Source organism: Clinocottus analis, unplaced genomic scaffold, assembly GCF_023055335.1.
Source record: "Clinocottus analis isolate CAN_PGR_092001 unplaced genomic scaffold, fCliAna1.0.p SCAF_5, whole genome shotgun sequence".
In the NCBI taxonomy this organism is placed as follows: domain Eukaryota; kingdom Metazoa; phylum Chordata; class Actinopteri; order Perciformes; family Cottidae; genus Clinocottus; species Clinocottus analis.
The window spans coordinates 11,384,872-11,408,348 of record NW_027176207.1 but is presented as its reverse complement, the minus strand read 5'-3'; the positions used below and the strand labels follow the sequence as shown (position 1 = coordinate 11,408,348).

The 23,477-nt window shown below is 38.6% G+C and overlaps 1 protein-coding gene across 1 annotated transcript; it reads right to left on the bottom strand.

Annotated features, from left to right (window-relative positions):
* Positions 1-1,786: 1,786 nt before the first annotated feature.
* Positions 1,787-10,470, bottom strand: ufm1 (ubiquitin-fold modifier 1). The gene is made up of 6 exons (XM_068600850.1): positions 10,430-10,470; positions 10,270-10,326; positions 8,001-8,058; positions 6,216-6,255; positions 4,510-4,542; positions 1,787-2,088 (listed from the first exon to the last, which is right to left on the bottom strand). Coding segments are annotated over exons 1-6 (264 nt in total). The 5' UTR covers positions 10,432-10,470; the 3' UTR covers positions 1,787-2,014.
* Positions 10,471-23,477: the final 13,007 nt, after the last annotated feature.

Sequence of the window (23,477 nt, the reverse complement as noted above, 5' to 3'; positions counted from 1 at the left end):
TTGGCTTCACAGCAGTCGATAGACTGCGATTTATCATTATGTTCCCTGGGATGGACTTGCAGACGTCTGAAATGGTTCTGCTGCCGATGCTCTGGTGGATCAAAAGAAATTCTTCTCTTGTGTGAGTCCCAGTCAGGATTTCATCTGGGCAACACTGTGAGCCAGCTTTGTGAGCAGTTCATCCAGAACTGAGCTCAGGACAGACAGCTCAACCTGAAATGAGATTATAAAGCATCGCTCTACCTCACTGCTCGTGAAGATAAAAAAAATGTAGCACACATTTTTGGTTGTGTGATGCCTAAAAGAGTGCAGAATCAGAGGATATGGTTTTTTTTTTCCTTTCAATTAATCAAGGTTATCTTAAATTGTTGTACTTAGCGAGCATGTAAAAATTGTCAAATATTTATGCTAGCCTGAAACTCTTTCTAAGTTTTAATTTAACCAGGAACACATAGTGCTTATAAGTATTAAATTACGGCAACAATTACAATATTTGTAGACCAACACTGTCACTATGTGGTCTTTTTCCATTTCAGGAGTACATTTCTGGTGAATGTACCCAGCAGAGACTTTGATTAAGATAAATGAGAAAATCCATTTATGATGGCATTCCAGCACCCCCATACAAGGCTGCATCGTAATAGATGCTGAGACACAACGGTGTGCTTTCTCTTGTGCATTACAGCATGCACGCTCCATTATTCTCTCTAGCCTATTTTTTTCTTTACCGCGTACACGTTTTGGTTTTTGCGGGGTGGAGAAAGGGAACCAATTCAGAAACAAATTACTCGGACCTTCTCCGATAAAACTGATTAATGTGAAGAGGAAAATAAACCCTGTTCCCTCATTAATCAGTCAGAGAAACAATAAAGCACAAACTACTGGTCTACCCATTAGTCAGGAGTTTGTTTGGGATAAGAATCATTTGAATATGAAAGTATGTTTTCTAATTCTAATTTGTCAAATTGCCAGTATAGATCCTACCATAAGAAAAAAACACAAGACCACAATCTGCAATAAAACAGTTAATATATTTTCAGTGTAAAATCAGTTTTTGGTGCTGTGGGATAAAAAGCTATTGATAGCTATTGTGATGCATTTTGGGGCCTCCACAAATACAACAAATAAATCAAAGCTTTTGGGATGCCTGCTTTGTTTGCTCAGCACCTGCTCCTCAGCCCTTAATTAAGCTAGCAGTGCATATTAAATAGTTCTACCGTTCTCTCTATTACTCAATGTAGTCGGTTTTATATTAATTGTGGGATGGGGCATAATAACATAGCTTGAAATACAGAGAAAAGGCATCTGGGTGAGTACCAACTGATGTTGAAATGTAACCTGACAGAGGGCAGCAAAGATCCACGTGCCTGACAGATGAACATGCCCTTACATTAGCTCACAAGTAAATGTTCCTTGAGTTATGAAAGGAGCTTGTCCACAATACAAGTCAAATACACAACCATGATGCAAGTATATTTATCTTGTGTTTGAGAAGTACTGACAAAAAATATTGTATCAAAATATGTGAACAGACAATTTACCTTCACATCAACAGCCACATAATATGATGGCCTTTAAAAACATGTTGTAGACATATTTTAACCTCTCATATTTCCATATTCACATTGCTGATAACCAAAAAATGTGTTATTGTTAGTTATGATGATTTATTGTCATTTACAAAGATACAAAAGCGAGAACAGTTTGTTAATCTGAGCCAAATCATTTCCATGATGCATCTGCTGCGTTTGTGTATATTAATAACTCGGTACCTCAGGAAACTCCCTGTCACACCAATCATTTAATGAAAAATATAACTGAGAATGAAGAAGCAAGGAGCATGCAAGTTTGAGTGCATTCCATCAGCAAGTTTAAATATACATATTCTCTTGTGAGTCACTGTCAGTTGTGGGCCAGAGGATAAATATGACACAAGCTGGGGTGTTTCCTGGGTCTGAAGTGTTATATGATTTTGCCGGGTGAGTCATTATGTCGTCAACAAGGAAAAGCAGCATCAGTCTCCTCGTCCTCCCACTCGGTCTCTGGGAATGATGCGAAGCTCTGAGCCATGTTTAAGAAACACATTTCCTGCAACACAAGACAGAGCAGCATATAAAGATCACAGTGTATGATTTGGGTTCTCTAAAAAAAAATTATTTTATTTTTTCAATGAAAATTACACGTCAAATCACCAGCTGGGAGCGAAAGTTGGACTTTTTACTATCAGAAATGAGTGATGAAAATCATTGACAACACTTTGACTTTGTTTGCCTAACCGTAAATGATTTGTTTAAACCTTAACAAGAAGATTAATCACAAGGCTGAAATGTAATTCGAATGTATAGATTTGTTCACAAAGTTGCACAACAAGTTGAGCAGTTACACAAACATCTGGATTCATTGTAAAGGGTGCAAGACATGCTCAGAGAGGTCTAAACTGAAGGATTACATTATTTCCTGCCATCTCCTTCTCAGCATGTGTGTCCTTCAACGGAGGCCAGTTAATTAGCCAGTAGGTGGATTTAGGCGAGAACACACACGGCGGGTTCATTTGAATAATTTATAAATGCTGCATGATAAAAACACAGAGAGCTGATTTTGTCATTAATTTGTTCGTTCAACCGTCAATCATGCTGAGATCATATATGTATAACTCATTCCTGCTATGCCACAGGAAATGTATGTTATTGGCCTCATAAAGACACATTAAGAAGAAGAGATCGCAAAATGACATAGGATCAATTTCCTCCGTGTACTCAAGCCGATGAACAAGCGGCAGAGTGGCTGCAGCGGTTGAAAAGGGCAATCTGACAGAGGTGTCTGAACTGAGGCTATTCTTGGCAGCACACAGCTTGAATGTTACGCAGATAAAAAGCTATTGTCAATGCCCATCACTTTTTCCTTTCTTAGCAGAAAAGACTCAATGCTGCCTTCGGTCAAAGCAGGCATTAGCTTCTCCTGCTCTGTGCAGAAAATCCAGTCATCCATTACTCTGTAACGCAGTCAGTATGATCCTCAGGGAAACACAGAGGAGGCTGTCATGGAGAAAAAGTGATTCACCAGGGTTTGGCAATAATGCGGGAATCTTAAATCAAGTAAATTATGACTAAAAAGCTTAATGCATATAGTTCGCCTCCAGTATGAGGTTATATTTTAATTGAATTTAACTTTATAAACTGCATCCTTAGGCATTGCATCTATATTCATGAATCAGTAAACACAATGAGGCCTACTCCAACACAGATGTGTCAGTCCAATTTGGATTATTTTAGTGACTTCATTTTATTTAACACCAATACAAATATGGCTGGATGTTTGAACGCACCCAATGGTGATGGAATCTCGCATTATGGCTCAAGATTACATCACCCCTGGGTTACAGCAGTGGTTCTCACACTTTTTTTGTCACGCCCCACTTTGGAGGAAGCAAAATGTTCGGGCCCCACCACCCCAACAACATTAGAACAAAATGGTCCAACTTTTTGAGACTCCTGCATCCGTGCTTTTTTAATTAATAGATTAAAGAAAATTGAAATCCCTTTCAAGTAAACCAGATTGCTCCATCTGACAAAAACTAATAACATGTGCGATCACTTTGTTAAAACAATACAAATAAAAGTCATATATGTGCAAAAAAAAATCATATTTGACAAAAAGATTACGAAGGAAGCCGGTTGGATATATATATATATATATATATATATATATATATATATATATATATATATATATATATATATATATATATATATATATGCAGAGAATAATCCCCCCCCCCCCCCCCCCCCACTATGGGATTAATAAAGGATTCTTAACACAAAAAAAGAATCTGCATCTCTCCCTGCACCCCACCTGTAATACCTCCGCGCCCTACTAGAGGGTCGCACCCCACAGTTTAAGAACCACTGGGTAAGAGACAGATTGGGTGAAGTTACTTCCTTTTGAGGACAGGACAATGTGGCTAGACTTTCCTGCTCTTCCAAAAAAACATCAACACGTGTTTGCTGTTTTTTTTTAGAATATTTCTTCTGCATTTATTATAGATTTTTCAATCTTTTATCAACGAGCACTGCTCAACATCTCTGACCGGTCTTTTACATCCACTAAGAACAGTTCAATTATAGCCTTCAAATTTGATTTAAATAACTCTGATTATATTAGGTGGGACTGCTTGATCACAGATTGATTTGTAACATTGCAGGTTTTTCATATCAGGCCTTACTTTTCTTTGTCTTCTTTGTGCAACCACCCACATTAGTCACTGCCGCTGAGGGCTGTATCAAATTAACGTTTAAGACTATTAACACACTGCCTCCAGCATTAACAAAGTGCATTACGAAACCTGCTTTATTCAGGGTGTGCTTTGAAGAAAACACATTGGCAAGTGACAAAAAGCTTAAAAAGCCCCAAGGTTGATTATGTACATGTTGGAAATAAATGAAAAGTACCATCAAGAGTGGCTTTTGTGGGGATGCAAAAAAAAAGAGAGAAGAAAAACCAACAACTCACCTGCTGTCTGGGCAGGATTGATTCCTATTCCATCTGCAAGGCAAGAATTAAAGTAAAAAAAACAACCCAATGTAAAGCAAAAATATTGTCAGGCAAATAACATTAACACATAAATGAAAATAATTTACAATATTCCTAGTTTATCCATAAAGATGTTACAATAGGTGAATAATGCATGAATCACAGTGCCTCAGGAGCAGGCAAATCCATCTGGATGATAACATCTGTTATTCTGCACAGATATAACTACAATTTGTATTATTTGACATGGCAGAGATCAGATATCAGCCATTTCAACACAAATCTCATCTCAATCTTATTAGGTAACACTCATCTATCCAATTTTTCCCACAGTACCCTAAACACGTCATCTTTCTATGAGAAAAAACATCAGGCAGACTTTCTCTAAACTTCTCTTTCTCATTTGCCTCACACAAAGTACAGAGCTAAACCAGGCGAACAACAACATGAATCAGATTTGATGTGGTGCCACATGGTTTAATTGGTGGGAAACAATGACTAAGCCAACCACTTGATAATTAAACCATTTACTGTTATTTGTTCAGGTTATTACTATAACTGTGGTTACAAGTGATCCGGCTAAAAAAAAAAGAAGAAAATGTCCTGGTTCAGTTTGATTTAGACATACATCTGTTGGATAGCTGTAACAATGAAACACTTTCCATCCAGGCTGAAGTTCAAACTGCTTGAATTTAGTTGTATTTTTAGCCTCAGCACATCATGTTGTAAATGAAGTAATTTTGTAAGAAGCAGTATTAGTGGCAGCATATCACAAAATGGCCATATCTTCCACATTGCTGCTGTATGTAAGCTCTAATAAGGTCGCTAACTCGTCTCTCATGTGAAGATAAAACGTGTCAATCATAGGCCAGTGTGTGTTAGTGTGGGTCTGAGTGCAGAGATCTTGTGGATCCAGCTGGTAGCCAACCCAGTTCAATACATGTCATCTCAATGCCTCTTAAACAGAATAAATAGCAGACAAAGAGTGCAGCTTGTACTTTCTCCTTTGAAACATGAGGACCAGGAATACATGTGCCGTAAAGTCCACATGGTACTTGTGTAATGTTATGAATGATACCTCTTATCCTCTCTGTGAGACCATGTTAAAGGAGCGTTATGTCTGATAATGTACAGCAGGAGAAAGACAAGACTGGACTGTACACCCAAGACCGAAAAGTCAATGAGAATTTCAGGGAAGGTTTATTTCTTAATCTAAAGAAACAGGGAAAAAGGTGAGGCAACAAATAGCAACTTCTTCAGATTTGGCAGGTAACATGTTTTTCAGACATTCTGTGAATGTTAGGAACATAATATTCAGTTGTAATACTACAAAACATGGAAAAGGTGTAAGAAAATACTTTGTGTAAAAGTATTGATTTTTAGTCAGCGGCCATGTCATTAGTGTGATAATGTACAGCGAGCGGGTCATTAAAGCAAAATGAACCCGACAGGGTGAGCAGGACTGATTTGACAGCATTGCATTCAGCATCACACTGCTGTTCAAAGATTTATTTTGGTAGAGCTCGTTAAAATCCTCACAGCTTTTGGTTGAAGTCCTGTCAAAACACACGGTTTCTAAGGAAGGAGAAGATATTCTCTAATAACTGTCAAGCTGGTAAACATGTCCCTTTTTGCTAAAGAGTTATAAAAATAAATAAATTGAAAGACTTTTCCTCTAAACTCACCATTTGTTATTATTGCACTTGTTGCTGATGGAACTCTGAACTGTAAAAGGAAGGGTACAGAGAACATCCCCATTAGTGAAATTCACAACATTGACGTTTATGAAATTTCAGCAGCACAAAAATATTTTGGTTGAATAATCACAGACATGTTGCAACCACTTGGCCCGAAGACGCAGTGTGAATAAATCATCAAAACGAAAAGCTTTTTCACTGAGTCAGCGCACTGAGATACACAGACTTTGCTGGGTTACAACTTCAAAAGTGGAGCCGTTGAAATGTTTTCAGAAACAAACTTGGTGTAACAAGCAGAAAGAAAATGCTTCGTCTTTTGCCAACTTTTATGCTTGACAGGCACGTGAGTGTTTGTGTTTTTCACACAAAATCAGGCTTTGACTTACAGCACACACACACACACACACACACACACACACACACACACACACACACACACACACACACACACACACACACACACACACACACACACACACACACACACACACACACACACACACACACACACACACACGCGAGAGAGAGAGGCAGAGCCTGGGGCAAAGATAGCCATGCTTAAATTTCTGGAAGAAAATCACTCAGCATGGTCACAATTCATGTCCCACTTCAGTGCTGACAAAAGAGGATGTGGGCTGGTGAGATTTGCAGTGGAAGGATAGAGAGGGCAGTCTGTCACCAGGGAGATACGGTTAGCGAGGTAGCACATGTAGTCAGTACACATGCGGTACACATGCAGCACAATTTAAATCAGAAATGATTGGCTGCTGCACTTTGTTTTATCAAGCACATAATTGGAGAAAAACACAATTGTCATCGACTGTTGGGAAATTATTTAATAAAAGGATTTACATTTATGTCTTTCAGTAAAGTTTTTTTTCTTCTTTTATTCATTTCTCCAACAAAAGAGCTACTGTTATCATGATCACTGGAAGCAAAGAGCAAAATACAGCCCTTACGAGTTACAGGTATAAATTGTCACTGGCTCAGAACACTTAATTCTACAAACCTTTAACAAAACAATAGTCCCATACTGATTCTGTTTATAACGGCCTATCTTGTAATAGAAGCAAATGAACACATGATTTACACTCTGTAGAAGCAGCACGTGCAGCAGTTATGCATATTTACATGATGCATATAGACAGATGCATGGATGAGCGTAAGAGAAATGCTGTTCACTTAGTTTCGAGGCTCATAATATATATAAAAAATTAAAAGAAATGAAAAAACAGAATCATTTATTTGTTTGTCACATTATAATAGACACATGACCTTTGTTATTGCATATATTGGATGTGTTTTGTTTCTTCATAGGACCCGCTTGCTCACTAGCATATACAATTGTTTCCTTCTTCTTTAAAAAAAAAAATATTATGCAATTATATTTTGTTTGCCCTTTCCTTATAAGATATCACATTTTAAATTGATGCTGAGTTTTGTTGTGAATGTATTTTAGTGGGTTTTTTTTTAACCTGCATTGAATGATAAATACATATTAGCATATATATCATATCTCCATTTCCCCGGGAGCTTCACAGCAGCCCACTGCTCCTTATGATAGGTTAAATGCACAGACCAAATTTCATGTATGTAAAATTCGATGAACGTATCCGAATAAATAATAAAGATCGATTGAACACTAAGGCAGTGCAGTCCCTCATGAAAACTATATCAAAGACCATTGTTAGTTTATACACTGTGTTTTTATATCACTCCCTGTTGATGACTTTACATACTGTAGAAATAGAAAAGCACAAACAGTAAGCTTACCTCCTCAGCTGCAAACTTCAAAACTGCTGTGAACGGTGTGCTGTCCGGGACACTTAGTCTGTAAGAAAACAATGATTTTAAAAACACCATAAAACCAATTTTTATCTTTACTTTACCACCCCCTATTGTTTTAATATGTATTTTTCAAAATATGAGTGACCTCTACATTATAATATATCATCTCTCAAACTCCCTGAACTGCTTCATTGATGTAAAAGTCCCTTACACTTCAACAACTGCAAACGCCCAATCCTGTAGCTGACCATTTATTTTGACCTCAATGGAGTTGAGAACATGGCTCACGTCAGTCATTTTTGTCAGAGCATATAAGACCATTCATGATACGTTTAAGCATAAATACATTTTTCTTTGGGTGCTTCTGAAATTAATCCTGCAGTTCGAGGTCTATACAAAATAGAAATCAACAAACATATTTTCCGAGATGTAGGGTGAAAAAGAAAACAAAAAATGTCAAGGTGAGAGACACAGTTGTCAAACAAGGAAGTACAGAAGGCTCTGAGGTGGTGAGGGGCAAAATCAATTGACACACTTTACAGCAGCAAGTAGCTGAGAGAGGAGCAAACCTTATGCAGCGGCTTCACCATCATAAAGGAGAATGAAAGATTGTCACATTATGAAAACCAGCATGTTGCCGTACTTGAGAGTGAGTGCTCATGTCTTTGAATGTGACTGGTGATTCTAAAAATGAACTGCATGGATTCATGTTTTGTTGAAGTCCAGTCCTCTACCAGAATTAATAAAAGTCCTTAATTACCTTCAGTATTGTCACTCTAAACATGCTGCAGCCAGACTATGTTTTATCTCATTAAGAATCAACTTCCTGTCAACACTTTAAGGTAAGAATTTATTTGAAAGTACTCAAGCTCGAAAATTCTGTTGGAAAATCGAACCATGCGTTATGTGGCAAATAAGTGCGGTGGGGAAAAGAGACACTAACATGTTAGTTGATATTTTTAGCCGAATGTTCAATATCAGGCAGTTATGCTGTTTTCTGCAACAACGTGGCTCAATTCAGCTCATATTGTATGTGCAGGTCTAAGATACAGACTTAAAAGGGATACAAAAAATAATATAAAATGGCAACACAATGCCTATTGCTGACATTTAGTATAATATAATTTGGTGGGTAAATCTTCAGGACAGTGTTGTTGTGCTTTTGTACAGAAAATGTGAAAAGAAAATCATAACCCTCTAAAGTAGTATAGTGGCTATGACAGAGCTGTCCATGTGAATAAATAATAATTTCTCCTGAATCACACACACACACACACACACACACACACACACACACACACACACACACACACACACACACACACACACACACATACACACACCACCAATGAACTTAACTACAACAATCTACATTTTGAATTCCCACAGTGATCGTCCACCGAAAAACACAATGGAAAGTAAAAGATAATATTATAGAAAGTGCAAAGCATAGTGTGACAGTTACTTCATACTGCGTAACATGATAGCATTTGATAGGAGCGGCACATCTTTGGATCATTTACACACACTGTTCAAACTAGTAATTTGAAGTGAAATGACTAAATCTGGAGTGACGAAATTAGAGTTCAAGCAATCATATTGTAATTGCATTTTAAAGTAACTCGAATAGATACATCCGTTCAAGTATAAAGTTTGACTTTAAAATGCATGCAGCAAATTAACTTATCTACTGAATGGGACAGTTTTTTCTGTACAAGCTTAAATCCTATTTTAAGACACATATATAGAGCATCAACCCAATTTTGTGAATTCACAAACTGGAAGCATTACTGTATACAAGAGTGAAGGATTGGGAGTCATTTTAGGATTTTTTTTTTCTAATGGAAAAACTATATTCAAAACAAAATATAATCAGACAATGTCCATAATTGTAACACAGCCTGCTTGAATGTGACAAAACAAAGCAGACATGGATGGAGAAGACAGAGGCACAAGACTCAACAGAAAATATACAAATTAGCTCAGTGACACTATGTTTTTATATTGATGAAGACCAATGCAGATGTTTTTCAGTATGAGCATGTGAATTAAAGCTTATATCACACATCCTGCCCCATTGATCGCGTCCTTTGCAGCGAGAGTTAAACACACCAGCAAAGGTTTCAACGACTGTGTGACATGCCGACATCTGCGGACAACGATAAGCTTACATGTTTAATACATAGTTAATAAATAGTTTAAAACTGAAATGCAACTGAGTGCAACGTTATAGCTGAGCTGTCAGTGTACTCACACTTTATATGGAAGCCGGGGGTCCGACGTCAGAGTGATTTTAAACGTAACTTTAGACCTAATGCAGAGAAGGAAAATACCATTATTAGCACCCCAATGTAGGCGAACGAATATGAAATGTATTCAGTATAAATTACCCCCCAAAAAGGGCAGAAACTTACATGTTTTTTGCGAGGCGACTCCGTTTATACACACCCGGAAGTCTGAAGGACCCTTACAAACACGTCATCCATTTAGTTATCTTTTTTGGACGCATATATGGGTATGTTTAGTCTTTTAAAGATTATCTCAGCATGGTTTAATATAACGATATTTTCTTTATTTTACAGAATAATTATACAAATATGTATGTAATGATTCGTTATATTTACTGTCAGGCATTTATATCGAACGACTAACGTTTCCCGTAATTGACAACAGAAGGCGCACTGACATTTTCTTGGGCGCGTGTAAATGTTAATGAAGATTGTATACACGACATCTTTCTCAGGTAAACCTAATGTAATGTTAAAAAAAGGTAGCGATGCATTTGGTAGATGATACATTTGTTTTTTTAAACAGCATTCCTACAAACTGCATGTGCTATCCGCATCCAGAGGTGTAAAAATGGGTTTGCTGATTTTAAACCCGCTGGAGACAATTAATCAATGTGTTGAATGAAGAAAGATGTGTAATGCATTTCCTCACAAGCAGGCCGAACAAGTGTTCTCAGAATAACCTTGTATCGGGAGAGATTTGGTCCAAAGTATACTAGAGCAACCGGATGTAATGCACCAACAGGTATTTAACTTAATCACTTCAAGTGCGACACAGTTGAAAATTGGTATCTGATTCAGCACCAGGTGGAACAAATAGGAAGGGGACAATAATGTGCATGTACAATATATATATATATATATATATATATATATATATATATATATATATATATATATATATATATATATATATATATATATATATATATATATATAATACTAAAGGAGAGGGGATGAGTGGTCGTCCTGTTACAAGGTGGCCAGTTCGATCCCCAGTCCCCCTGTTCACACGTCGAAGTGTCTCTGAGCACGACACTTAACCCCACGTTGCTCCCGGGCGCCTCACAGGGCAGCACACTGCTCCTTAATCAAGGATGGGTCAAATGCAGAGAAGAATTTCCACAAGGGGATGAACAAAAGTGTATGTTTTTTTTTTCTTCTTTTTAATCATTCATATGAATTCCAAAAGTTTTTTCAAAATTGTGTATTCAGCTGACAAATTTCACGTAATGTTTATGGTTTTTAGGACAGTGTACACAAAAAAGCAAATATGCAGCCAGAACCAAGTATTTGAACCTGGTTGATGCTGAAGTAAACGCAGGCAGTTTGCTAAATGATGTTATTATCGCTGGATCGTCGAGCCACAACGGCAGCAATTCAACATTTTGGCATCCAAGCGGTGACATTTTTAGAGGCTCTATTTTCATCAACGTGTAAAAATCCTGAGTATCACTCAGTCGCCGCGTCAAGCTGTTCACTGCTCTCATCAATCCAAACAGAAAGCATGAACCAGACTTCAGTTCAGTTATATTTCGGCTTGGCTTGTTTTCACGTCGGAGTAATGATGGATGGGCATGTGGACTTAGTGGAAGTTCAGAAGGAAGTTAATCCTAGGGGTAGTGCAGACTGCACAGATATCTCTTCAATGCTGATTGTGCTAGTCTGATCAGAATGCAAGTCTCCGGGTGGTTATTGTATTGCTCAGTCATACAATCAAAGCTTTAGTGTGATCAATTAGACGATCTGTGTGATCTCCACCTTTCTGCTCAGACCCATATGGAATGAGTATTTAAAAAGCATGTACTAATCCATTTATTGTTGAACTGTTTGTTTTAAGAAGAGAATGATGAGGACCCTAGAAAAGAGACTGAATGTTCATCCGAAACATAACACCTCAACTGTCTGTGAAGAACAAAACCAGCCACAGCATCGACTGACAAGAGGTCAAAGGTCATCTTAATCAGTGGACGGCTGAGGAGGGTTCAAGAAAGCCACTGTGACAGAAGTTCCACACATAGGTCATGATCACGACGACGCCATCTTCGTTGACTGAAGAAGACCTTGAAATACACTCCAATCCTCTGAAAGCTAGTAGGTGGGTTTTTCAGCTTCAGTTATTATTCCGAAATTTGGTAATCTACAAAAAACAAATCATACATGCGTATTTAAATGTTCATAACGAGCCTACTTTCTGAGACAATACCTGTGTGAGCTACACTCTCGTTGCTGTGCCACCTAGAGAGAGAGAGAGAGAGAGAGAGAGAGAGAGAGAGAGAGAGAGAGAGAGAGAGAGAGAGAGAGAGAGAGAGAGAGAGAGAGAGAGAGAGACAAGAGGGAGACAGAGAGAGAGAGAGAGCAAGAGGGAGACAGAGAGGGTGATGCAGTGTAGGCAGTGGAATGACAACTGGCAAAGGGAATGGGGGCAGACTTATTATAATGACTCAGTTACAGTGCAGACACTCAGGCACATACCTCTGGGATTTCAGTGGTGGGTCTTCCCCAGTACAAAGGCAGAAGAAGATGTGGTGCTGAAAAAGAACAAATGTAGACCGCTTTTATAGAGCATATGGGAAAAATACTTTGGGGTCTCTGGCATGTAAGCTAATGGGAAAATATCACCTCTAGAATCTTGTTTGCGTGCACATTATTTTTATGAGCAATGTTTAGGTTTTATATTTATAAATACAAAAGCAAACATTTGTATTTTACATTTTACAGTTGGCATTAAAACAGTGACTTAATTCAGCATATTGACAAATATGCTGAATTGACACCTTACTCTCCTTGTTCATAGAGAGAATTACATAATCACGTTACATACAGAAATTGATAAAGACATATTTGCTTTGAAGTAGAGAGGCTAAACAAAGATATGACAGTTGTCCATCATCCTCTTGGAGGAGGCCCGAAAGTGTGTTCAAAATGTAATGACTGCGTTCAGTGCATTGAGCAGCTTCGACTGAAAGAGCATATTATCATAACAAAAGCAGAGTAGAGAAAGAAAACTGCCAATTACCGTAAAAGTATAACAGTAATTAATGCTAATACTGCTGCTTATGCATGCAAGCTGGTACACGCACACACACACACACACACACACACGCACACACACACACACACAGATGTGAATTATGAAGTTAGGTGTAAAGAACATACATAATACATATGCGCGTGCATGCAACATCAACCTTTCACTAGCAAAAAGTGTCTCATGGTGAACCGTCTGTACTATTTCTCTCTGAATAAACAGAAAGAGTGACATAAGCGAATACTCTCTTCCTCTGGGAAAAGGTGCAGATGTCATGGTGACCTAATAAGAAAAAACAAAGCATCATTGGTAAGTAGTGCACAGTGTGTAAATGAAATGTGCAGCCACTGTTGGAGAAGTCTGATTTAGAAACAACAATCATTCTCTATTTATATGTAGGACATGCTGTTGCTATAAATACTCTGCAACACCCCCTCAGTAATCCTTTTGAGTTCCAAGTTGTTGGATCTTTGTGTGCCACTTTTGATTCAGCGGTTTTATGTTCCTGTGTGTTGTGTTTCTACCGGCCACACAAAATTCGCTTGTATGCATAGTTGAGTATTGCTCAAGATTTCAGATACAATACAGATGTTTTAAAAAGCTTAAACTTCGCTTTCATTTATTTCCTGACCTCTCCTCTCCCCACACTGAGGGCAGCCTGCTTGATAAGCCACATATCACTGGCTCGTGTTGGTGTATAACAGACATTTATTCCCTCAAATTCGCCGTCTTTTAAAATATAGACGAAGCAAAGTCTGCAGAGAGGCAGTTCATAATTAATGCTTTAATAAGGACCACTGAGCCACAGTCGCCTCGGCTTAAAGTTCAGGCTTAATCAAACAGTACTCGCAACACTGAAGCAAAGGGTCATCAGGAGGGCAAACAATTTCACAATTCATTGACCTCACCTTTGGAAAGATAAATCAGAGTCCCAGATATCTAGAAATCGTATAACATAAAAATCAAGTATTAAAATGAACTGAATGCTATAAAGCTGTCTCTATCGTTGCTTCTTTCCACTGGTTTACCTAATGGGCCGTAGCATTTACATTAATTACAACATAGTTTACAACATTTACATAATGCATTACAAACTGACTATGTGTTGCTCGAATATTACAACAAGCTCTTTATCTTGCTTATTGGTTGTTTGCCTTTTATTCGGCAACCTGCAATTGCTCTGTGTCTGTGTGTGTGTGTGTGTGTGTGTGTGTGTGTGTGAGAGAACACCTGGTGGAAGTTTCTTTTCATTTTAGGAGTTAGCGGAATACAGGTGGATAATAAGACTCTGTACATTAGTTTTGTTCAACATTTTGCTTAATTACACTGCATCCCAAATATTCATAAACACCCTGTGTTCAGCTGGGTTTGCTTAATTCATGACTTGCGCGCATATTAGAGGATAGAAAACTCTCATTGTTTGACATAATTCTAGTTTTGCTAGTTGTGTGGTGTAATCCATTTAGGTTTTACACTGATGTGTGATGATTTGTCACAGAACATTCTCAAACGATGATGAGGCATACGAAACAGATAACCGAACCAAAAGGTTGTCCCTCCCGAACTTATTATCAAACATGATGAAAAATCATCTGCAAATACTCTGGCAAAGAGACCTCAGGAGACAACACCCCCGAGTGACTCCTAATGTTTACTTACTTTACATAATCCCAAGCATACTCAATTGTAATTAAATTTGATCTGAGGAATAAGTTGCCGGGGCTGTGTTGACAATGAGCGGGCACGATAAGCTAAAGACACAGTTACATGGCGTGTTGTTTGTATACAGTGAATAATTCCCAGATATACCACGCTGCTACGTGGTCTGCTAGATGTATTTAACCCTCCTGTAGTTGATGGATTCCCCAAATGTTTAGCAGGAAGCAAGTCATTATCCTCATGGCACACTGAGTCCAAACAAAATGAATCACAGATGCGAGCGGTAGGCCAGATACATATGCAGTTTATTATTAAAACTCACATGCAGTAACCAAACTGTCATGATGCATGGCATAATCATTTAGTTAGATCTATGAAACTGTGGGTTTAGGAAATAAGAAGATTTATTTGGTGGATTCGTTCAAAAAACACATTTCATTCGTAATGTTTTCTAATCTATGCGCTCGATGGCTGACAATTCTTCCCTGTACACAATATGGTATTTCATATCTATCAGGTTGATCCCGACTTTTCATGTACAGTGTATATTTATAATCTATAGTCAACAGCACATTTCTCCAGACAAGATGGTGCTCAGGTAGCAGGCGAATAAGCGGGTTGTCAATGTGATGTCAGATAGAAGCGCATTAAAGGGCAGCAGCCAAGAGCAGACAAGCATCCATTTCAATGACATGCTTTACACAGAATGGATTGGATGCTGCGAGGAAGATTTCCCGACCGGTTTTGAAAAAGATGCACGAATAGCCCAAAGTAATGAGAAGATTGACGAAGAACAATGTGAAGCTTATGCAGCGTAAACTGAAGATAGTGTAAGCAGAGAAGGCAGGCAATAGAAGGAAACAGGAGGCAGCAGTCAGACATCAAGAAGGGTGGGGGAACTGTGGAGAGGTTGTGGCATGTGCATGTGTGTGTGTGTGTGTGTGTGTCTGTGTGTGTGAGCGTCTATTTGCCTCAGCTGCCCACACTACAGAAGACGGGCCCCGAAGCACTAATTAGAGTGACCATGATTACCGTGCTCCATCTCCTTGTTCTGTCACTCACACACTTCCAGACATAGCCAACTATATTTAGACAAGGAAAATCAGAGTTTTTTCTTCTTCTAGAAAACAGGGTATCTCAATCTGTCCAGGATGTGCTTGATTGGCATCTCTAAAAGGGTAATTATGTATTTTAAAGCCATAGTGTAAAAATATTGTCATTTTACACTGGATTAAGAAAGCCTACGGTTGCAGAATTCAGCCGATGCAGATGATCAATCAATTTATGTTAAAATAGTGCTGTGCCTGTTCAGGGCGGGGCCATTTGGAGCAGGCGATTATTTGGCTCTCGGGTATGGTGTTTGTCAGGCGGGGGACTCCTGTTCAGAGCGGGTCGATTGATCGGCCCCCAGAAGTGCTGCTTGCAGCGTTATCAAGAAGTGCTCCAAAGAAGTGAATAAAAAAGTTTGTCTGGACCGTTAGTGCATCCAGCATTCAGGAAATAAACTGAAACCTGCACGCTCACCAGGTGTGAAGTACATCAGATGAACGGTTCTTGTGGTATATGAAGAAACACACACACACACACACACACACACACACACGTGCGCGCATGCAGACAGAGATTCCTTGCGATAATCAATAGTCCGTTGCAACATTTGCGTTGCCATTGTGTTTGTTCTTACCTGACTCAGCACAGTAATTTGAGAGTGGCTAGCCTTTTGGAAATCAATACTAATCTGTTTAGTGTGTATCATTTTTTTATACATCAAGGAGCATATTCTCAAAGTTTTGAAGTTTTGAAGTTTTGTCTTATTAGTGAAAACTAAGTTGTGCATGGTTTAGTGGCCATAGTTTAAACCTGACAAAAGTGTCTGACAAAACAACTTTTAATGACACAACTGCCTTCAAAATGAAAGAAAAGGGCAATCTACTCTGCAGGATGTCCGTGGCATTTAAAAGTGGAAAAAAATCACTACATCTGTTGAATTCTTTTTTTGCTTTTGAGAACTGAGGCTCAGATTGTATGGAGAATGGTCTCCATGGGGAATAATGTAGGTTTGTTGCAGCAGAAAAATATAACAACACTGACTAATAAAATATGGTCTAACATACGTAAGAATCCTTTTGCTAACACATACTGTATATACAGTAAGGAGAACTGCAAATTCAGAAGCCAGAGAACGTTATTTATTATTTTCTTCAAAACACTAACAACATGTGTTATGCATCAGCTAACTGCATAGAAGTAAAGCCATCCAGAGAAATTATCTATGGATCGTGTTTTCATTGGCGGATGGATTTTCCGCCAGCTTTTGTGGCGATGGACTGGTGACTCCATCTTATGGCTATGTGGCTGTGTTTAGCTCTAATCTGTCTGGCACAAGTGTCTCTCCGTCCTCTGCTATAAAAACACTAGCCAGTCTTTGCAGATGGCAATGTCCTCTCTCACACACTCCAAATATCTCTCTTACAAACACACATTCACAACCATATAAGCACATGCTTTTCTACCACTCGTTAGCTTGAGAAATCATTTCCATTTTTGTTGTCATGCTCATAATTAATTTTCTGGCTGTCATTCTGTTCAGTCAGCCTGTTCTGCTTTGGCTGCAGACTTATTACATGGCAATGCCGCTTGAATGCACACAGGAATTGAATGCTTAATGCTTATGTAATATGTGCATCCGTACTGTCTATTAAATATTGTCATTGCTCTATATTTCCAATTGTCCTCTATTTCAATTTGGGCTGTGATGCCTTGTCGAGTAATATCTTTCTGCACTACAGAGAGGGGACTTGTCAGAGCTGTCATTGAATGTCATTCTTGACAGTTAACATGGCACCACAGATTTTTCAGATGGGGAGAGCCTAAATTGGAACCCTGTCGGAGATAATTTATTGCTGTGGATGCAGCCCAGGGAAAGGGGGGTTTCACAGTCGTGGCTAACAGTTCAAGTGTTGCTCGGGTGAATTTTGATTTAACAGACACAATTAGAAACATGTGAATGCAGAGCTCCTCTGCTAATATAGAGGTTGAACCAGAGATGAAAGACAGTGTCAAGTAGCACAGTAGTTCAAAGAACATTGTGGTGCAAATTGTTACTACAAATTAGAAAAAAGCACCTGAAGTGCATCAAACTGTAAACTGCTGGACGTTAGACCTCAGCATTGGAAAATTAAAACAAGTTACATTTACAGCAGATTATACTTCAGAATGAGGTGCAAAATGATGTACAATACCTGAGGCAGAAGAACACAATTAGAAACATATTTATTTGCAATCAGCTGTTGCCTTGTTAGCTATTCATTTATGAGCAGATAGTTCCGGATTTGGGCTTTACACATTATAGGGAAACTATTCGTTTGTGTATCTTAATATAAAGAGTAACTCAGGATTTATTGTCAGAGAAGAACGATTTAGATTCGACTTAGATCATTCTTTCTGTTTACCACAGAAGATATAGTCAGTTATCGCCGTTCAAGCCTTCAGCTGTCTTGTATACCATTGGGGCAGGGATTTTTTTTTTTTAAGTTATCAATTTAACATTACATCATATATCCCCTGCTTCAATTATTTCAGTGTAGTTCCATGAAACCTCAATGGGATGAGATGTGTGTTTTAATAAGATATTGTAAATATGTCTGCGCTTGTTCTATTTTTAAGTTATTTTCCACCGATAGAAGTTTGAATAATTACAGCTCTTGTTTATTTAATTCACAAACCACAGGAAAACATACTGAATGGGTTCAAGTTGAAATAAATATGTGCCTGCCAAACATTTCCCAATACTGATCCTCTGGACCACAGTTCCTTCTTAATCAAACATGTCATCCTTTTAGCTCTGCTTGTCTGCGTTATTGCCGATAAGTAAGCAGCTTTAACATCAATCAGTTTTCCTGCTTTGCACTTGTTTTGTGCATACCGAGGTGCAATGTAATGCAGGGGAAAAAATAAGATACCTATGCTAAAATTTAGCTGTATTAGTAACAACAGGAGATAGTGAGAGATTTAAAAGCAGTTGAGGCTGTGAAGCTGGTGGAGATCCACCCGCTGTTTTTTGGCACCAGGGTGTCAGCACAGAGTGTACCCTGGGCCTCCTTCAGCAATCAGAGGCTTAATGGATGACCGGCCTGAGAAAGTGCAGGTGCTATACTGAAGTAATGGAGGTCTAGCTCAAGATGTGCCTGTCTCACACACATTGACTCACACTTACACACTTCAGCACACGTACACACAGAAGGGTAGTTGGATGTCCAATAGCTTTGGTCCCCTGAGGGCAACTTGATTGTTCAGAGACAATTGGGCATTAGTAAAGCAGAGCACATGCTGGATGGCTGCATTTTGCACTGCCAAAGGGACATTTTGGTGGGATGGATGCACAATTTGTTGACAGTCTGAGCCATTGCATTAGCTTAACGTGTGTCAAGATTCAAAATGTTACCAAGTCTTGATGTTGATGATACTTCCTGTATTAATAGCTTCAAGCAAAACACATCAATATAGACTTAATCAATATAACTCCAAGCAAGAACATGCAGATACATTCAGGTCGGTCTGAACAAATATCAACTGTGTAAAACTATTGTTATGAATTATGTTACATTTAATATTATTACAATAGTATTTCATGAAGTTAGAACAGTGAGGGTATTAGTTATGGGCCAATTATGTGGCAAAGCTGTCACTGTGGTCCACCACAGCACCTGCTTGGCTTTAATGTAAACCTTTTCTTATGAGGAGAGTAACTTGGTAAACAAATGTGTTCGCTTATCTCACCCTAAACTAGTTTTATTTTAGATTCTGTATGTTGACCAGTTTGTGTTTTTTCTGCTCATCCGGCACAATCAAATCAGTTTCCTCTTGGGAGAGGCTTTAGTGGAAGGATCGTTCCCTGTAAATGCCACTCAGTGAAGGAATATAGGCAATTTGGTGGTCCTCGTAATCTCACCACTAGTGTCAAATGCAGTGCTTCTCTCGAATGATGTGCAAGAATATAGCTCATTGAACCATTGGGAATACAGTTTCACCTGTTTGTATCTGCTGGAAGTATTATGGATCGCAACGTTTGCTCTTTTCAAAATAGCAATTTTTATTCTAACATGATTTTGGACGCCTTGGTCCTCTGGTCCCCAAAGCTGATTTATTATAGTACAAATGTCAATAAAGGGAAGCTTTAGTCAAATTAGTACAAGAATGTGACCTTAGTGATCATAAAATCATCTGGTTTTGCTTTACTAGTTATATGTGCTAAACTTGCTACAGTGAATCAATATTGGATGAGGTGAATAACGTAATCAAGCCGTGAAGTGAAGAGGTGTTTTAGTCTCAGTAGGACATTTTAGTATTTTAATTTTAGGTGTCAGGTCTGAAACAAGGTGTCAAAACATTATATTCATTGACATAAAAAAACTAGGTGGGGCGGGGCGGTTCTGCTAAAGCTATTCAGTTCATCATGAGCCAGTTTCCGACTGTTAGGCTAAGTAGCGTCAGTCCTGCACATCTGCCTGTCGAGCTACCTGCCAGTCTACATGTTGCTCATGGATGTCTCTTCAGCTGCATAATGGTGGTGTATAGAGGCCACAGCTTATTTTCCAAATCTACTTCTTTTGTTAATTTGTATTCATGCTAATATTTTAATCTTTTGTCTTTTTTTTAAGGCTATTAACTGTGTATTTTTAATCCACTATTCTGCATGTGTGTAATGCCTCTCCTTCTGCTTGATTAACATAATTAGATCTCATCCTTTTTGAATCTTTTCAGAGTCAAATGCAGTTTCTGTGACAACTTACAAAAGCTTAAGAGATTCCCAAATGCCCCAAGGCCTCCTGGCTTTTGTCAACCATGTTTTGTTCACATCGTCGCAGTGGCTGAGTTCAGTGTTTGTTCCTGTTCCAATACACAAAAATATGTTGTAAACCTAACAAGCACTCTGATATAATGGGCCTCTATATGCAGTGTGCCCTCTGGGAAGACTAATAACCACTTGAGAGAAACCACAAATCAGGGCGTGCGTGTGTGTGCGCATGAGGGTTGGGGTAAAGGTTAATGGATATTACAGATATGGCGAGGTAGGGGGCTCTATAGATTGTGAACAAAGCTCATTTCCCATCCTAATTAATCCTTTTTTTGGACCAACTCCCTCCATGGGGCTCCATCTGCACAAAGCAATGAGTCATCATACAACCGATATGCATAGTTACACTCGAGACATGTCAATCTGATCAATACCCCAATGGCTTCCATGATCTACCGCAGAGAGCACCCACACCGATCCACCCTGCACCCGGTGGTTGGAGGCTGAGCGAGGCCGACAGAAAGTGAGGGATCACACCATTAAGACAGTTTAGAGACGAGACACCAGCCAGCTATTGACATTATCCGTAGCCCACCTGGTAACCATGGAGACAAGTTTCAGCTCATTGTCTGAGGATGAATAATTTGTCCTTCTACTTAGTGGCCACCCCAGGAGATGAAAGACGAAATGAGAGAAGTGAAATATAGTTTTGCAAACTCACCGCAATAAGTCAACATAAGTTTGTCTGGAAACGTCTTATAGAATGTTTGAGAATCTCACAACTTAAAGGAGATCATCTGTATGATAGATATACGATAAAACATATAAACTATAATATACTAGAGTACACTCTGTATTCTGAGGGATGCACACTAACATAAACTATTACCAATATGTAATTATGTGTTATGTTGTCATGCTACTCTATACTGCCCTTTAAGGTGGGGGGTGGAGGGGGGGTTGGAAGTTAAATTGTGTAGGCCTTGGTTAACGTTTACACTTCAGCTGCTCTGGTTTAGTGAAATGAATGGTACACAGTGAAAGGCACAGTCAATAGTGCACAGTGCAAATGGACAGACTGTGGTTACTAACTCGTGATTCGGAGGTAGGAGTTGTTTGGTATTTATACTGTGTGTGTGTGTGTGTGGGGGGGGGGGGGGGGGCGGGGGGGGGTACATTATAAAGGGTTGTCGTAGAAACAGCCTCTTAACTGGAGAACTGAAGCTTTGTCCAGAGGAAGCATTTATGTTTCCTACTCTAAATGTAATTATTGGGGTGGACACAATGCTGGCTGCTGATCTAATCCAAGACAATATTTCCATCTGAATGGACTGCTGGTTAAATGTGTTTACAATATATATGAAGATGTTATATTTCTTAAAACAAGACTATATGGATGCTAATAGCACTGTAATGTGTGAAAAATTGTCTTTGTAATTTAAGCCTTCATTGATTAGTTATTTTTGACGTGATTCCTCTTTTCATATTACAACGAAATCTTTGGGTCAAAAATATTTATACAAAAATATTTTTGATAAATAATCATCAGTAATGTGGGTATGGTGTTTAAATGGGTAAAGTTAAATAAGAGAACAGCTACCTTCTGTAACATTGAGAACATTCCTTTTACATTTACATAGTTTTTAAACCCAATCAAAACTCTTTTGAGATATTACAAAATCCAAAATCTAAGTCTCTTATCACGTTAATTGATCGTTCTGTGCTGTAAAATTAATGGGCCACATCTAGTCAAGAGTTTGTTACGTGTCTAGTGAGTCAGGGTGATCAAGTAATGTGTGTTGACTCTCTAAAGGTGTTGATGCTACACAGACTGGGCAGTTCGTAAAGCTCCAGGGTTCCCCATCTGGTGCCCTAATTTAAAGGGAAGGGCACTGGAGTGCAGTGAATTAGATCTGGAACCAACAGGGTAGCATGGCCACCGGACTTACTCTATAATATTGTCGAAGCTTTAAATACTGCATGAAAATTTAAACGACATGCCCACTCATAGAAACACATGATCTTGTGCACAGCCAACCCATTGCCTTTCCTTGACTCTCAACATAAAATATGTTAACATGTACAAGAGCAATACTCCCATAATTATTGCTGCAGTACTCTCATAGTTCCTCTACATGTTAAGACATCTGTCATCTGCCCTCGTGCCGATACCCCAACTGAAAAGTCTGCACTGCTTGACGACGCCGACATTTGTCCCGAGTGTTCATTCAAAGGTGTGTTTGAATGTCTTTTGCATGAGGATTGCTGATTAGTGTGAAATGTATGCATATAAAAGCCACTTAAATGTGAGCAGCACATCTGGGTGAAGTAAATCACCCATGATGTGGTCAATTGGTAGCAAACAACAGAGGGGACCATTGTAGGGTGCTATGTTTTATAGATAATTGTGATTATTGAATCTGCTCACTTCCAATAGACAAAATAAATTCTAACCTTTGTTCCTCTTACATTAATGTTATTTTGCTGATGTTGTTTGCATAATTCTCAATATTAGGTCGTCACCTTCAGACTGAGCAATAATTTGTTCCACCATAATGTTTTGGAGTCAACCGCATTATATGATGGATTTCTGGCTGCCCGGCATCGGCTCTTAAATGTCACCCGCTAAATATTTATTAGCGCAGGATGGTTAAAAAATGTTTCTATTCCATTTCAAGTAAAGCACC

Coding starts and splice junctions, on each gene's coding strand:
- ufm1 (XM_068600850.1), bottom strand. Junction 8,059..10,269: donor CCCCGGCTTCCATATAAAGT/GTGAGTACACTG, acceptor GTTTTCTTACAG/ACTAAGTGTCCCGGACAGCA. Junction 6,256..8,000: donor TGAAGTTTGCAGCTGAGGAG/GTAAGCTTACTG, acceptor TTCCTTTTACAG/TTCAGAGTTCCATCAGCAAC.